The sequence below is a fragment of the Podarcis raffonei genome, chromosome 4 (assembly GCF_027172205.1).
Source record: "Podarcis raffonei isolate rPodRaf1 chromosome 4, rPodRaf1.pri, whole genome shotgun sequence".
Classification (NCBI taxonomy): Eukaryota; Metazoa; Chordata; class Lepidosauria; order Squamata; family Lacertidae; genus Podarcis; species Podarcis raffonei.
In genome coordinates this window covers 55,683,762-55,701,912 of record NC_070605.1, presented here as the reverse complement: position 1 = coordinate 55,701,912, position 18,151 = coordinate 55,683,762, and the positions used below count along the sequence as shown (strand labels likewise).

The 18,151-nt window shown below is 42.2% G+C and overlaps 1 protein-coding gene across 8 annotated transcripts in view; it reads right to left on the bottom strand.

The window, feature by feature from the left end:
• Positions 1-12,776: 12,776 nt before the first annotated feature.
• KCNJ15 (potassium inwardly rectifying channel subfamily J member 15) overlaps positions 12,777-18,151 on the bottom strand; it is a 29,383-nt gene continuing 24,008 nt past the window's right edge. For 7 of the 8 annotated variants that reach the window (XM_053386707.1, XM_053386705.1, XM_053386709.1 and 4 more), the window contains one exon: positions 12,777-16,313. In XM_053386707.1, coding sequence (XP_053242682.1) covers positions 15,173-16,313 — 1,141 coding nt within the window. In that variant the 3' untranslated portion in view covers positions 12,777-15,172. Of the gene's footprint in view, positions 16,314-16,907; positions 17,405-18,151 lie in introns of those variants that run through there. The other variant, XM_053386710.1, reaches the window with a different exon arrangement.

Sequence of the window (18,151 nt, the reverse complement as noted above, 5' to 3'; positions counted from 1 at the left end):
GATGGGGAAATGTGTCTCTCTTGATTCTCCTTGACCTCTCAGTAGCTTTTGATACCATTGACCATGGTATCCTTCTGGAGCAGCTGTCTGAGTTCTAGTCCTGTTTGTTTGGCCATTTCCAGAGGGTGATGCTTGGGGAGTGCTTTTTAGCCCCGTGGAACCTTCAATGTGGAGTTTCTCAAAATTCAGTTTTATCTCCTATGCTGTTCAACATCTATATGGAACTGCTGAGTGGGGTTATTCAGAGTTTTAGAGTATGTTGTCAGTAGTATGCTGATGACACACAGCTCTGCTTCTCCTTTGCATCTGCAGGCGTGGATATGCTGGACCATTGTCTTGCCTTGGTAATGGACTAGATGAGAGCCAAGAAATTGAAGCTCAGTCCAGATAAGATTGAGGCACTGTTAGTGGGTGGTTCCCTAGACCGGATGGAAGGTTGCCTGCTTTTGATGGAGCTACCCTCCCTCTGAAGGAGTAGGTATGTAGCTTGGGGGTACTTCTTTCCTGTTGCTTAAGGCTCAGGTGGCCTCCATGGCATGGAGTGCCTTCCATCAGCTTCAGCTAGTGGCCCAGCTGTGCCCCTATGTGGACAGGGATAGCCTAACTTCTGTTGCCTATGCTCTGCTGATCTCTATGTTAGATTATTGCAACGTGTTATATGTGGGGCTGCCTCTGAAGACAGTTCAGAAACTTCAGCTGGTGCAGAATTTGGCAGCCAGGTTGCTCATTGGGGCAAGATGTTGCCAATTAGTTTCTGGGCCCAATTCAAAGTGCTGGGTTTTTACCTATAAAGCCTTGAACAGCTCAGGACCACAATACCTCAAGGACCACCTCTCCCTATATGAACCATCCCAGACCCTGCGATCAGGCCCTTCTTCATGTGCCTCCTCCACAAGAGATCTGGAGGGCTGCAACATGAGAACAGGCCTTTTCTGTGGTGGCCCCCAGGGAGGCTTGCCTGGCAGCTTCATTACATATCTTTAGGCACCAGACAAAAATGTTTGTTTTCAATCAGGCCTTGGGCTGATTAATATTCTATGTCCTTTTAAATGTGTTTGTGAGAGGGGGGATTATTGGTTTGTGATTGTTTTTGTTTTTATTATGTATTTTTTGTTCTCCTCTTTTTATGTTGTTAGCCAGCCTGCAATCTTCGACTGAAGGGTGGTAAACAAATTTAATTAATATACTACTACTACTACTACTACTACTACTACTACTACTATATAACTGGACATTTTGTTATTGATACAAATATTGGCATATGCAAATGACATACACAAGTTTAAGTTGTGAGAGCAACATGGAGATAGGGGTTTTTTTTTAACAAAAGGGAAAGGGAAAGCCATGGTGGAGATTCATTCTTCATTATGATAAGTGTTATGGCCAATCTACTTCAAATGTTTCTTTAAAACTAAATTAGATCTTGCCGAAGCCTTCCATAATACATAACAATGAAGATAACCTATTCCTCAGCTGACTCCTCATCTAATTCCCCTCCCCCCTTTCTCCTTATTTGGCTTATAGTCAATTGTCATTTTGAATAATTGTAGATTTTAAAAATTAATAAAAGCTGCTCTCCTTCCTTATCTTTTATGCAATACAATGTTATTCTGTTCAGTGGCATGGCAGTTCTAACTGGGGAATAGGCAACTGGGAAATGCACCGATTTTTCTTCATCCTAATGAGGAAATGATGGTGTTTGACTTTGTCAGCCAAATGTTTGCTTTTGACAATCCAAAGGAAGGAGAGATCCTAATTCATCAGGGGAAACAAGAGCTGCTGGGCCTTAACTCTGAGCATCAGAAACAACAAGGCAAGTGGAGATTAGGTTTGTCGGTCCTTCTTCCTGTTCCGTTTACTGCACAGGAACTGGTGGTCACACTCTGATATGTCTCTGATATGTGGCAGGAATAGTTGTAGTAATTTTCACAGGTTATCATCTTCAAATGCCCCATCCTGTTTCTACTAAGCATGTAGGGTATAAAGAAATATCTAAACTCAACACTCCTCATTTTAACTATCCAAAAATATCCACATCGGTTTGTTTTAAATGCGCAAATTCCCACTTAGTGAAGGCAAGCCACGGTGATGTAGTATTAGCTGCATTTTGACTAAACTTTGGGTTCAAATCCTTATTCATTCATTATTATTAATAATAATAATAAATTTTATTTATACCCCGCCCTCCCCAGCCAGAGCCGAGCTCAGGGCAGCTAACACCAGTAAAATTACAGTAAAAACGTAATAGGAAAAAAACCTCAATTTAAAATACAGGTTAAAATGCAATTTAAAATGCAGCCTCATTTTAAAAGTAGCCCATAAATCAAAACCATAAGGGGAGGGAAACATAAGGGTCAGACTGAGTCCAAACCAAAGGCCAGGCGGAACAGCTCTGTCTTGCAGGCCCTGCGGAAAGATGTCAAGTCCCGCAGGGCCCTAGTCTATCGTGACAGAGCATTCTATCAAGTCGGGGCCAGTACTGAAAAGGCCCTGGCCCTAGTTGAGACCAATCTAACCACTTTACGACCTGGGACCTCCCAAATGTTGTCATCTGTGGACCTTAAGGTCCTCCACAGGGCATACCAGGAGTGGCAGTCCCAAAGGTACAGTGAGTAACCTTAGGCTCATCACTGTCTCTCAGCCTAATTTACCTTTCTTCTCAAAAGCTGGAGGCATGTCACCTCTCCAGCCTCTAATGGGTATCTCATTCCATTTCCAAATACTGAGAGAGATCCTCAGCTATCAGGAGACCATCTACTGTCATTAGCAGCCATTGATGAAACATCCACTGATCATCTCAGATGAAGCTATCTCTGACTATTAGCCAGCCAAAAATTTGACAAAAGAGATGACCAGCCAGCAGCTGCAATTCTAATTTGACTTTACTCAGCTGTAAACAATTTGCAATGAACCAAGCCTCATAATTATGGGAACAAAATCTACTTTTAGAAATCATTGTGAGCAGATTTGAAAAGTTGTGGTCAGGCAGGTCCCACAGCCTTTTGAGTAATGAGGCCTTCTGTCTGACTGATGTAATCGGAGCAGCGGGCTCTCAAGATTTCTCAGAACTCGGTAGCAAATGATTCGAAAATGCATACAGTTCAAGCTAGAAAAAGTCCTCCTCCTAATTATCTTGTGATTCATAACCAACCATTGAGATCCAAATCTCATGGCTGAAGGTCAGATCTATGAATGGAAGAAGGGATATTCAGAGTAATGCAGCAAGTTTCTCCAAGAGTTGAAGCTCAAATTCTCAGTTAAGTATTAGTACTCAGGTATGCAGACTGCCATGTGCAGCATAATAATAATAATAATAATAATAATAATAATAATAATAATAATAATAATTTATTATTTATACCCCATCCATCTGGCTGGGTTTCCCCAGCCACTCTTGGCAGTTCCCAACAGAATATTAAAAGCATGATAAAACATCAACCATTAAAAACGTCCCTAAACAGGATTGCCTTCAGATATCTTCTGAAAGTCAGATAGTTGTTTATTTCCTTGACATCTGATGGGTGGGCATTCCATAGGGCAGGTGCCACCACCGAGAAGGCCCTCTGCCTGGTTCCCTGTAACCTCAATTCTCACAGGGAGAGAACCGCCAGAAGGCCCCCGGAGCTGGACCTCAGTGTCCGAGCTGAACAATAGGAATGGAGACACTCCTTCAACGCTTACCTCATCAAATGTGAAGGCCCTCATTTGGTTACAGCATGATGCTGATAATACCAAGGTTGCAGGTTCAATACCTGTGTGGGACAGCTGCATAATCCTGCATTGCAGGGGATTGGACTAGAGAATGCTTAGAGTCCCTTCCAATTTGACTAGAGAATCCTTAGGGTCCCTTCCAACTTTACAATGCTATTGTTCTATGCTTTTATGTGCAATCACGTACATATTTCTAAAGTGGTCAGAAGCAGTGGGCCACAGCAGCCTTTGGGTGATATATATGTATACCTGAGTACGAGAGAGAACTAAACAGCCCTCAGGGACCAACACTTTGGTTTGTGAGGACACTAGATTGGGCCCTTAATTATATATTGTAGTGTTTGGACCTTGCTGAAAAGAGTTCAGAAGGGAAAGCATAGTTTGAACAAACACAGGGAGGCTATTGGAAATACCCTGCGGTAAATGTGTATATGGTTCAAATGCCCAGGGTCACAACAGGCTTACAAAGGTCAAAAGAAAGTGTGTTTACTGAGATAGCACTTGCAGAAGACGAGGCCCCTGCCATCAGTTGAGTTGCTTAAATTACCTTCCTGTCTCAGAAGCATCAGCAATCGCTAGTGTAATGGCTTTAGGGGTTGCTTGTGCGTAAGTTGCCGCCGCTCTGGGCTAGGTTGGCTGGTTAAACCATTTCTCGCTGGACAGCCATCCACTCCGTGGCTGTTCAGTCGCTGGCAGAATCTGTCAGTGGGCGTTTCTTAAACCTTTTCCAACATAAAAGTTGTTTGACGCCCAGTCTCCTCCTACTCTCCCTGCGCGGAAGTCTTCTGCGCAGGGAGGGCGTGGGTAGCGGAGGACCTGTGCTCTCCCCGCTGGTGTCCAGTGAAGAGTCCCGGAGCCTGCTCTCTGCTTCCCCCATTGGCCCCCCTCTATCCCTGGTGTTGCGCCGATTTTCTTCCCCAACTGGAGACCTGCCTCTCTCCCTGCTTGGCCCCTCTCCAGCATCGCTGTGGAGCCTCGCCTCCTCCTCTAGTTCCGATGGCAGTTCCCTGACAGCTAGTACACACCTTAAGCCCTCCTTGCTGAGCAGTTGGACATCTTTCCTCCCTGAGCTGAATGATCAGCATTTGTATGCATCTTCTCTGCATTCACATCAACAGCAGCCACCATGTCCTCAGGAATAAGCTTTTGCTACATTCCAGCTACAATCTTTATGCTTACAAGGCAGGAAGTGGAGACCAGATAAACTCTCAGAAGGTTTTATGAGAAATAACTAATCCCTTTCAAGGTGGCTAACAATTTAAAAAATGCAATGCAGTATCAATAACCGTAACATCATTAAGGAAGCCGGCATTTATAATATACAGCCCCAAAATATTAAAATATAACACTTAACTGAAACCATCAGCAGAAGAATAAAACAACTCAAGAAAAAGTAATTGGAAGCAAATGAATCTTTAGGGCTGTCCTGAAAACTTGAAGTGACAGGGCCTTTTGCAGTGTTGATGGTGGCGGATTGAAGAGCTGATGTTTCACTGCAGAAAGGACTCTCTTTTCTGCCCACCAGCTGAAGTATTGTAAAATGTGCATATGAGGAGAGGAGGGTTCTCTGTTGTCGATCTTGAAGCGCAGGCAGCTGGTATGGGTGAAGGCAATCTTTCAAATATTCCAAAGGCAATACTGCAGAGAATGGTAAATACTAAACACTGCCATGGTTCATACACATCCTGTGGCATGAAGCCTGGGGTAAGTATAGTTCACAAAATAAACCTCCTGTGTTCTTTTAAAAATTGGCTGGTGGTGCTTCCTGGGATATGCTTAAAGCCTTTCTTTTGAATGTGACACCCCTGAAAGGCAGTTAAACACAGAAAAGAACTGGAAACCATATGATATTTGCAAATCTTGTGACACCTTGTTACAAAGCTTGTGGAATGCTCGGCAGCACATCCATAAACATCAAGTGCTTCTAACGAGCACACATTTGCCCTTAAACCATAGCTTGCTGTCTTGAGATTAAACTCGAGTTTTTCTGTAGGGTTTTCTTCTGTGTGTTTTTCAGAAGTTTTGTTTACTATATCTAGGCAGAGTAGAACAAGTCACAGTATACAGTTAGTTATAAGTCAATTGTCTTTTCATCATGCACTGCAGGAGTTTGAATGAAAGTATGTTGTAGTTTTGGACCAAGGCTGTTGATCCGATGAGCCCCACAGGAAATATTCTGCACTAAGAGGAGGAAGTGAGTTAGGAGGCAGCTGAGCCCAGGGGAGTGGAGAGAAACAGAGAATATATCATCAAGACCCCCCCATCCCCTGCCTGCCAAGAGACACATAGTAATAATAATAACAACAATTTATTATTGATATGGGTTGCCCAGCCACTCTGGGCAGCTTCCAACAAATTTAAAGAACATTAAGCCCAGTAAAGCACAGCAAAACATCGAATATTTAAAACTTCCCTAATATCAGGATTAGGCCCCACTGAGACTGTGCTACATCTGTCTGAGCAACTAGAACTGTCCAGGACACTCCCACAAGCCAGTACACTTTGCATGGGGGATAGAGAAAGGGAGGATATAAGCCAAGTCTGCTGGGGGCAGCAGGTTGCAAAATTCAGAGGTGATCCAAAGGGCAGGGGCATAGCATGGAGGGGCCAGGGGACCATAGTCCTGGGTGCATAATTTTGAGGGGGCACAAACCAGGACCTCTGTCCTGTCCTGCATGCTGCCAGGGGTCTCTGGGCTTGGAGCCCAGCCTGTCTCGCTGCTGGGTCCCCAGCTCCCTCACTGAACGGCCGTCTGGCCAGCGTTGGATGGGCAGGCAGGGCAGCATGGCCTCACTTGGCTCTAGTGGCAAGGGTTGGCCTGGCACAGTGCCTCATGCCTTACCCTGGCAGCTGACACAACACCACTGCCAAAGGGGGAACACCAAAATGACTATCTTCCTTGGGTCACTTCCTCAGGGTGGAGCCCCTTTGAATTTAGTGGGCATGACTGTGCATTTGAAATTTTGGGCTTTCCCCTCTCAGGGAAGTATTATGCGATTTCCTCCCTACTCTAGACCACTTCCAGTCTGAGAGGAAGGAAGTAGCCTCTAGAAGTGCAAAAGAGAAGTGTTTCATATCCCTTGAGTGAGAGTCCTTTTAGAGTGGAAGTGTGCCCTTCCTGGGTAGGAAACAGGAGAATAATTTTTTGCCCCCAGGTGAGAGCTGGAGGTGGGTTAAGTCGGATATTACTGTGCAATAGGTATCAGCCAGATTAGCTAATAGGGAAGAGGGCATGTTGGGTAAGCCTTGAATGCACTCTGTAGCTCAGAGGCATTCTTCAGATTTCAGCATAATGCAACTGCAATAGGTAAAAACCAGAATAAATTCAGTTACAGAAACATAAAGGAGGAAGGCATGAATGCCAACATCCATTAGTGGATGTTCTTTATTCAAATGAATCACACCATTGAAGTCAATCCATGGGTGAGTAATTGGTCTTCAGTTCGAGGAAGTGTTGCATGTTGCATCATGTACAGTAAAAAAGGATGAAACAGAATACCTCAAAGGGGGCTATCAAAGTAAAGGGCAGATTTAAGAAAGAAATAGCCAGCCATGAACTCTGATTATGTGCTAAGTTAATATTTATAGAGCAGCAGTGCAGGCCTGAACTGGTCTGTCAGTCTTTCTTTTTAATTTTCTTTTTACAAAATTGTACACACATAAATAATAAAACATGGCATGACTAACAAAACAAAACAAAAAGGAGCCTCTGGAGGAGGGGGGATAAAATACTAAACATATTATTTTACAGTACATGATAATAAGATGTTTACACTAAACCAGTAAGATGAGTTCTTCAGATAGTTCTCATTCCAATAGGGCTATGCATATGTTATAGGTACACAGGTTATTTGAAGGACTGCTTGTGCCCATATATGTCTGCTTGTACTTTAAAATCAGTTGCATTGGCAAATACTGAGGACAGCACCTTCACAGTAGTGGCCCCTACCTTATGAAACAACGTTTCAAGGATTCCTTTGCAGCAGCTGTGGCTTGAATTTATTATATATATATATATGACAACATACCTGGTAAAGTTGGGTGTGGCTTACAAAGAAAGAAAGAAAGAAAGAAAGAAAGAAAGAAAGAAAGAAAGAAAGACTATTTGATCTTTAGTGTCTTTAACGCAGTAGTGCAAATATATGCCACACAGATGGAAAGTCACACAGTCACCTAAGCTGTGAGAGAAGCAGGCTGAAAATTATGCAAGTATAGCAGGAAGAATTTAACCCTGAGTACAGAGTCATTCCATTTGTACTCTCTCCCCATTTTATTCCATCCCCCAGTCCTGTTAAAAGTCACTATAGTGAGGTGTAGTAGTTAGAATATTGGACTAGGTCTGCAGAAACCCAGGTTCAAATCCCCGTGCAGCTAGAAACTATTGACTGGAATACTATCTTTCAGCCTAAGCTACCTTGCAGGGTTTTTGTGAGGATAAATGGGAGCTAGGCATGTACATCACCTCAGGCTACTTAAGGAAAGGTAGAACAAACAGTTCATAGAATCATAGAATTGTAGAGTTGGAAGGGACCCTGAGGATCATCTAGTCCAACCCCTTGCAATGCAGAATTCTTGCCCACAGCCATCCTTGGGTGGGCTCAAACCACCAACCTTCTAGTTAACAGCCAGACACACTGACCCGGTAGGCCACTTGAGGGTAGTTTCAACCTGCCCCCACCTCAAAATCAGTTCCTTAAGAAGCTAGCTGAAATGATGTAACACTTGCTTTTTCTTACAGCTGATATAATGAGGGCACAGGCATCCTCTTTTCCCTTTTCCTACCTTTCTCAAATTGTTCAAAAACATCACTAGCTTTACCTGTTCAACTTAGCTGGGGGAGTGAGGGAGGGATAGATAAATCATAACTTCTGTAACCGTTTCAGTTTCAAAGAAATCAGATTGCCAGCTCACTGATTATTCTATTCTATTCTATTCTATTCTATTCTATTCTATTCTATTCTATTCGTCGGCTGAGTGGCCAAATGCTTGGAAGCGTTTTATGGCTCTGTCCGTACTTTCCAGGCGGCCTGTATGTCAGACCTCCTTTTGGAGGAGAGAATCGGTGACGATTTCAAGCTCTTAAGGAGCTCTGCCAGCGAGAACCGCATTCATTTATAATCTTGGGCAGTCACAGTGATGTGGTGAAAGAAGAAAGCGAGGGAAATGGGGCCAGTTGGCTCCCGGGCTCCGACATGCTTAATAACTTCCTAGATAAGGAAGGTATTTCTCCACCCTTCCTTCTTCATGCGCTTTAAAAGTTTTGAGTCCTGCTTGCTATACAGAATACACTGCGGTGTGCCTGAAAATCTGGGAAATTTCAATAATCCTTTCTCCCTCCAGAAAACTTGGGCGTAGGTGGGCTTATAATGCATCCAGTCTGTACTACTTGAGGTTAAATGAACTCAAGTGAAATAGGAACAGCAAGGTGGAAAACAAAAAACCTTTGCTTTGGATCCATGTGTTTTGGGTTTTGTTTTGTTTTTTTTTGTCTTGTGCTTTTGATATTTCTATTTTTATATTTTAAAAAAACCCCAACATATTCTCAGTCACAAAGTGATAACATGGTGACATATCAAATGCCCCTCCCCACAAAAAAACCACAATGGGAAAATAGAACCTAAAGATTAATCCAATCCTATATACTATGAGCAAACTCATTCTTAAAGTGTGAATCCTTATATATAGGGAACCGGGCAGAAGGCCTTCACGGTAGTGGTGCCCGCCCTCTAGAATGCCCTCCCTTCAGAAGTCAAGGAAATAAACAACTACAGTATCTGACTTTTAGAAGACATCTGAAGGCAGCCCTTTTCAAGGAAGTTTTTAATATTTGATGTTGTTTTGCTTGATGATGATGATGACGGGAGCCACCATGGACGGGGTATAAATTATTATTATTATTATTACTATTATTATTATTATTATTATTATTATTATTATTATTATTTAGTCAAAGTGGCAGTATCTTTCCTCGCACACCGGAGAAGCAGCAGGGTGTTAGGGATGGAGGAACCCCAAGGTTTTCAGCTGTACAAAAAGTATTGGGGGGGAGTGAGGGGGTTTGAAATCTGAAGTAAACAGAGAAAGTCCTAAACAGCTCAGTGAGGACTGAGCATGCTCAGTGACTGTGGAATGCTGAGAGGCTGTTAGGGATAGAAATCAGGGAGGGAGGCAGGGAGAATAGAATGGCTTATCCTGGAAAGGTCATGGATGGCTGAAGGGAATACTGAGCAGGAGAACTCTGCACATTGCACCTCTCGTAACATTAAGAACACTTACCACATTTGTAACATGAATAGCTACCACCACTACTACATAAAGTTTCAGTTTCTTAAATGCTGAAAGGAAATAGGATAAAATAAACTCTTTCATCAATATTTTATTGCTTGTCAAAATGTGTCTCCTCCAAGTTTACTTTCTGCCTTGCCCTTTTGAAACTCTCAATTGATGTTTCAATTTTTCCATTGGCAATAGTTCCCAGACTCTTTCATATCAATTCCTAAAAGTATGGCGAAGGAGGACCTTTCTGTTGTTAACTAGCTGCAGTTGGTAGGGGAGTGATTGTATTTCCTCAAAATTTAAATGGGTGTATACATTTATCCCTTTTGTATTATATCAAAAAGATTTAAGCAGAAGACTACTTGTGTGGAGTGATGATTTTGAGGCACAGAGGTTTTGCTTTTCCAGGAAAAGAAGATATACTTGTTGATCTTATGGTATGGTTTTAATTTAAGAGAACACACCATAAAATAGAGTGTACAGAATTCTTTCCCTATGATTTATCAAATATATTATTAGCAGAAAAAGCAAGTGGAAAAACAATGCAGCTTTAAATGGCATTTTAAAGATACGTTCACTGGGATTTTTTCATAATCTATAAAAATAGAATGGACTTTTATCACAGAGTAGCCAGCAAAAACATATGTTCTTTGTAGATTGCACAATGCAATCTAATACTTTGTCTTCAATACACACACACACACAATTTGTTTTAATAACCTTGTACGACAAAGATGCAATAAATCAAGCAACCAAGGCTAAATGGCAGTTATCTTCATTTCAAAGTAATGTTATTTTCATCACAATCAAAATGATTTTATTTACCTTAAACATTTCAACACAGCTCCTCTTTGAGGCAAATAGCATATACCATTCATATACTGTATACTAATGGTGGGCAATCTTTGGTTCTCCTGGTGTTATTGGACCAAAGTTCCCATTGGTCATGCTGTCTGGGGCTCCAACAACATCTGGAGTGCCAAAGATTTCCACTTAAGCGTTACTTGCATACGTGGCTATCTAGCCTGTTAAAGTGGTATAAGAGTGCTCAAAATGTATGATGTTGCTGTAAAATAAATCTCTCTAAACCACAGGTGCTCTGACACCACCTACTGAGCAGTAGAGACTCTCAATAACTATGAGGAATAGCTGTAACAAAGAAATCTAGGATGGTTCCTCCAATTCCCCTCTGGACTCAATCTGGAAGGCAAGTGAGGGAAACTGGTCCCCTCCTGTCACTGCTTACATTCGTCAAGTCGAAGAGATGCCTAGCATTGATATTGGACTTCATGCAGGACTGTGGGCCGCATCATAGATGACCCTCAGGGTCCCTTCCAACTCTATGATTCTATTGATTAGCTATGAATCCCCACAGGTGTTTGATGATGTAACCGATGTCTGACACCAGCCCTGGGTTATGGTATGTGAGGTGCATGTGTTACAAGAAATAACTAATGTACCAAAAGATAACCTAGTGTGGCCTCCTGGACAGAATCGAGCTATTCCTTCAGACCCTGAAGCCTGCTTTACAAGAATACCTGGGTTTGGGCTTGCTTTAAAAAAACACACAAAAACCAGAGGTTTTCCAAACTCTTTAGACCAGTGGAAACATTTCTGTGTTGGAGAGAGTGATGTGGGCACCAGTCACAAAATGGCCGCAAGGGAGCATAGCATTATGCAACATGGCTGCCATGGGGGAGAGGGCATGGCATAATACAAAATGTGTCATGGTGAAGTTTTTCTCATAATTGGATTTCCATGCCAGAAAACCCTTGAATTCTTCTGTACAGCTGCTAATGGCACAAGAACCCTGTGTCCTCCAATGCTAACTCAAAATCAAAGCCTGCTCAGCCATCCTATATCCACTTACCTGGGAGTAAGTTTCACTAAACACAAAGGATTCAACTAACCCATTGTGCTAGTGGAAGACAGCACAAGGACTCCTTTCCCATATCTTTTCCCTCCATGTGTTCCCATGTCTGCCCCAAATTCACCCTGGAGAACCCCCAGAACAACATGGAGGAGAGGGGTGATGGTTTCATCTGACAAGCAGAAATGCTTGCACTGATGGAATGATAATATTAGCACAATACTGAAGTCTTCCCAAAGAGACTTATTTCTGAGTAGACATGTAAGTTAACAGTGAATTCTTAAGCAGTGATTGGTCTTTAGCTCCTTAGGAAAGAAGCCCAAGCCTCTGCAAAGATTTCACATCTTGCATTTGTCATTTCTGTGCAGGAGGGGATCTTTAACATCCACCCACACTTCTTGTGTGGTAATATTTGAAGAAAATTACTTCTAGGGAACCCACCACAGGAGAGATCTATCCTGGCTGCTAGAAAAAAGAAGGGCAGACTATGGAGATTCCAAGGACTACTATAAAATAAGTCCTTCCCCTAAAGGGGAAGGGAAAATGACAGCTTTTAAGGACTCTAGGAATTCCTGTTACTGTTGCCAAACAACTCACTTATCAATCAGAGCCCTGACTGCACTCATTGGCTAAAAACACTGCTAGGTGGGAGCAACCAGGCTAATTCATTTCACAGAAATCTCTTAGAGGGGACCTGCACATTTTGCTTCATGAATCTCTTTCTACAAAGGAAAGAGGCTTACTTCTTTAACATGAAAGCTCAGAGTCTAGGTGTGTCAAATGGAGACTTTCATGAATGCCATGGCACCCATGGGTGTTGGATTGACAACCTCCGGGATGCAATCTATCAAAATAATTTTACCTGATAGATGAACAGTAACAACAGGCTAACAGTTAAAAATGAATATTTGACAGCAAATGTTTCAGAAATCTTTATTTAAGAATATTAAACAGTGGTCCAAAGCAAAACAAGCGATCTTTTAAATACATGACTCTAATGCTTATACATGTCATATCATAAAAACATCGGTAGCATTTCCCCAATAATACATTTCTCTTTTTCCTTTTACAACTCCATTCCTATATATCCATGGCAGCTTTATTTTAAAAGGGGGAGGAGGAGGGATTCAAAATAGAATTTTTGGCCAGACTAGGACAGCCTGATCACCTGCACTGCTGTGTATACGATGGCAGATGGGGAAGAAACTATACTGTCCCTTGGAGCCATTCATTTTCTTTCTGTTACTTTCTGTTTTGTTTTTGTTTTGTTTTTTGGCAAAGACTGGCAGAAGGAGCCTGTGAAGTGGGAAAGAGGGAAATGATTGTTTCCCAAGCCATTGTTGCAATATTTGTGTGGTTCCCCTAGAGTTTCTTGCTCTGCTGTGCCAGAAAGAGAGAATCCAGAGCAGCGTGTCTCCAACTTTTCCTGTGGGGGCAGGGGCACATTTAGAAATCAGAGATGCTGCTGTGAGCACCACAACATACCCATTTCATAGAAGAAAAACTGGTGCTCCTCAGAACCACCATCAAAAGAAAACGAAAAAAAATACCTACATCCCCCAGGAAATAGAACACAGACAGAAAAACAGGCAAACTTCTCAACATACAACTATAAAAAGCTCCTGTCCCTCAGGTTGTTTTGCTTTTTTAAAGGGAGGTGGAGGCATCCTTGGTGAGTGCCAAGAGTTAGGGTGTTTTAGGGAGCTATAGAGCCTATGGGTGCCACAATAGATCTCCCTCTGTTTTTGCACTTCTGTTCTTCTGATGTGATTCTCTAATCCTCCCCTATAGCACAGACATTTACACTGGTGGCCAAGGGGAGAGACATTCTGTCTGTAACAGATGTGGATGCTTTTGGAGGGATGGTGGTCTGTGTTTGTACAACCCCACACTCCAAGTCCACATTGCACTGGGCAGTCATTTTAGAGGCTACCGTCTACTGTCATTCAAATTGTTTCCGCTCCGTGAAACTGATTTCTAACGACACAACCAGAATGTCATTTCCCTTTTCTTAAGAAGCATGAAAATCTGGGTAAATAGACACTGACAGTGCAACTCTATGCATGTCTACTCAGAAGTAAACCCCCCTGAGTTCAACTGCACTTACTTCCAGGGAACTGTAAGAGGATTGCAGCCTCACTATACCAAAGAATATATAACCTTTCAGAACCTACTCTTTCATCCTACTTATATGGCTAATCTATGTCAAATAAATATCGTGAGTAAATTTGTTCAATATACTGAACTTCACATAGGTTAACTGAAAATCAATCTTATGAAAATTGCCATATGGCAGAGTGTTAAGACACAAGGAGAGGCCATAGCGCTCTCAGCAGGTCCAAGATCTTGTATCTCCAGTCTCAAATTCTAGACAGCCACTGCAAGTCAGTGGAGACAATACTCATCTAGACAAACCTCTGACTCAGTAGAACGCATTTCGTATGTTCCTAGAGTGGGGAAGTCTATAGCTGTGTATTTACAATGGAGCTGCTGCCTCTGAAATAAGAGACCATGTACAGTTTAGTTTCACCAGCGAAGGCTGGGAGATACTCCCTTTCTGAAGCCTGGAGAGTCACTGCCAATCGGTGTAGACTGAACTCAATGGACTTATGGTCTGACTCGGTACAAGGCTACTATCTATGCTTCCTTAAAGATATTCATCTCAGTTACAGCATCCTATACACAAAAGTCATTTAATTTTTTAAAAAAGCAAACCACTTTGATTAATGATGCAAAAGTAGTGAATGCGCCCCACATCTTAGGCTGTGTGCACACACTAACCCATTTGCAGCACAAAAAAATGTAGTTTTTTCCTCAATCTGGAATTGTTCTTGCTTGTCTTCAACATGCTGCTTTCAGTCTAGATTGAGTCTGGATCCTGCTGTCCACAAGGATGGTTACTTGACACACATTTGAAAACCCTCCCCTAGGTTAGGTTATCCATGCTTTTTTCCTCCCTGCACACACCCCAGATGAACAGAGAAGGGAGTGGTGACTGCTGTCTTGATTGATGGGACCATCTATTTCAGGTGGACAAACAGAGGGGGGCAGGGGTTAATGCAGATTCAATCTGCTATGACCTTTTCTTTATAAAAAAAACCAGTTTCTCAATAAGGACTCTTAAGGGTCAAAAAATAAGCAACAGATCTAGATGGTGTACTTGGTTTTCATGGATTCTAGAATAAAATGTCTTGTTTGTGCAGCCACAGCTGTTTGGATGAGTTTTTGATGCCCTTCCATTTTCAAGGGTGTGTGTGTGTGTGATGATAATTCAAGCTGTATAAATATTTGTTGTGGTTGTTGTTGGATGAGAAATCAAACATTGCTTTGCTGTAAAAACCTTGTCCTGCGCTCCCTTTCTCTTTCATCTTCTTTTCTATATTGCTCTTCTAGTTTTTGTTTTTCAGAGTCCATACTGTACAAGGTACAATCTGGACATCTTCTGATCTTCTCAAACTGACTGAAATCTGCAACGTACTTCCCATTTGGAGAGAGAGAGACCACAGGCATAAACTCAAAACCCCAGAAGATCTCCTCTGGGATATACGATGTTCGGCTCTGGCAGACGGCACTTGTTGACTCTACGGTGGCATTCAGGAGGACAACCAGTTCAAACTCTTTTTCTTTCAGGTTTTGGGGTGAAAGGTCTCTTAAGGGGCTGCTCTCATCCAATATGTGGTAAAAAGTCAGAGGTAAAATCAGGAATGGACTCTCTGCTGCGGAGTCAACATGGAACTTAACAGTCGCTTGGTTAAGCAGAATCCTCTCACCTTCTTTAGTTTCGTAGGACTCGAGAAGCTTTCCTGTCAGCTGGCACTGAATCAAGAGGCTCTTTCTCATGTTTGCCACTCGGATTACAAGGCACAGTTGCCCATTGTGCTTGGAGATGACAGCACAGTGACTGAATTTAATGGTCTCGGCCCTTTTTTTGGGTCTAGCAATTTTGGCCAGGAAAGTCCCCGTGATGAAGATCTCAATCAAGGTGGTGAGAACCAGCTGAGCAACTAAAAGGAAGATGGCATGAGGACACTCTTCTGTGATGTAACGGAAGCCATAGCCAATGGTAGTCTGCGACTCCAAAGAAAAGAGAAATGCTCCTGTGAGTGACCTCACATGCATGACGCAGGGGGCCTGGTTCTGCAGGTGTTTGTTCCCTTCCAAATCTCCATGAAGAAAGGCAATAACATAGTAGATGACTCCAAAAAGAAACCAAGTCATTACAAAGGTAGCAGCAAACAAGGTAAGTTTATATCTCCACTTCATGTCGATGACGGTCGTCCACAGATCCTGAAGATAAAGGAGGTAAATGCCATCAACCTTGTCAATCCTCACATTGCTGTGGCCACTTTTGGACATCACACGAGGTTTGCTCCTCTTCGACTTAGTGATGTTGCCGTTCACTAGTGGCGCTTGTGACATATTGATCTGGGTGGCTTCCATTGTCAGTGTCCTAGACCTAAATAGATGGGGAGAAATAGTTTTTTAAAAGAACAACAACAAAGCTATGATAAAACAGACTCTATATTAAAATCACCAGATTATGATTACATTCCATATTTATGGGCAAAAATCTGCTACACTTTGAAAGTTTCTGGCATCAGCATGCAATGTTGCACCAAGTTAATTTCATAAGCAGAAAGTAATATAATTTCCTCCCTGGAGTTCATGTCAATATAAATGACTTGACTCAAGAGTCCGGAAAGTAATTTTATCAATTCAGTCCTACATTGTATTAAAATATTTCTTATATTTATTATTATGGAAAGAAGACAGGCCTCTCTTTTTAAAAAACAATAACAACATTAATTTACTGAATGTGATCCACTAAGGAGACAAATATTCCATTAACACTAGACCAATTTAGCTATGATTTTCCAAATCAGTTCTATAATTATGTCTCCCTTAGAAATGCTGGGGGGAAAGATTTTTAAAATGAGCATTTTGATTTCGATTTTCACAAGTCCTCAATGCCTAGCTGTGTTAGAGGGGAAATAAAAGCAAGCAATCTTGTGAATGCCTAGAAAAGAGTGTGAGAAAGAAATATTTGCACCTGAAAGCTCTTCAAGGCTGTTTACATCATAGGCCTCTCCAATTTCAAAGAGTCAGTGGAAAAAACAGGAGGCAATTCACAAATTCAGCTTTCTAGCAATGGGCCCTGCCCTTAGCAAACACAGAAGGGACTGGACCACAAGTTTCTCAAAGTTTGTTTACTGTGAATCCTAGCTCAGTGCAGATGGAGATGAAGTGTGTCTCTGTCCAGGACTGAGCAAAGCACAAAAAAACCAGGAGGTGCCTGTCTTTGCCAGCTTGATGGGACAAAAAAAGACACGGCTTCCACGACCAGACAGTGGTTACGCAGCACAAGGCCAGAGCAAGTTAGCAGGAGTTTCCAATAACAAAACTTCCTGTGCTTAAATCCCCCCCCCCCACAAAAAACCCCCATGCATCCTTTGTACTCTGGCAATTCATGCAGCTAGTATTGTTTTGTTCCATTGTTTGGCTTCAAGAGAGAACTTTAATAAGTGATTCATTTTTATGAACCACAGGAGAGAGAGAGAAATACTTCTCCCTTGTAACTCCTTAAAAGAACATTTCTGGAAATCAACGTACTTGTAGTAGACATGTGTGCCAACCCAGGATAACAATGTAATTATTCACTAATGCAACTTTCCTGTTTTGTCAGTAAAAAAATATTTATGTTTACACCCATAACTGAGTAACTGCTGGCAGGCTGAAGGTAAATTTGTGTTTATTTTTATTTCCTTAACCAGCTCACATATGACAACTCTTGAAAGCTCAAAAGGAGAAGGGGGAAAACACCAAGGATCCCAGTAAAAGAAGTTTTGTGTGACAGTAAAAACAGCACCACACACACACACACACACACACACACTGCAACATGTCCGGAGGAAAAAGACAAAGTCCTGATGATGTGAGCAAGAACAATAAAGAGAGGAGGAGGGGCAGTCCATCAGAAAATGTGCTTTAGTTTCAACGGACTAACAACTGGGACATGGGCAGGAGGAAATGCAGCTTAGGTAATGGCATACAAATCCCAACCCGGAAAACCATTTGAGAAGAAATGCATGGTACTTGTTCACAACCTTTGGACAAGAAAATATACTGTTTGGTTTTTTTAACCAACGGACAGAGAACAGTACCAGATTTTCTCTCAGCTCCCCAAGGTTTCTCTCAGCTCCCCTGCAGCTTGTTACTTTCTCTCTGACGTACAAGTGGAGCTTGGGTGTGAGTCACCCATACTTGCCACTGGGAGAAGATGGTAAATTCATTTAC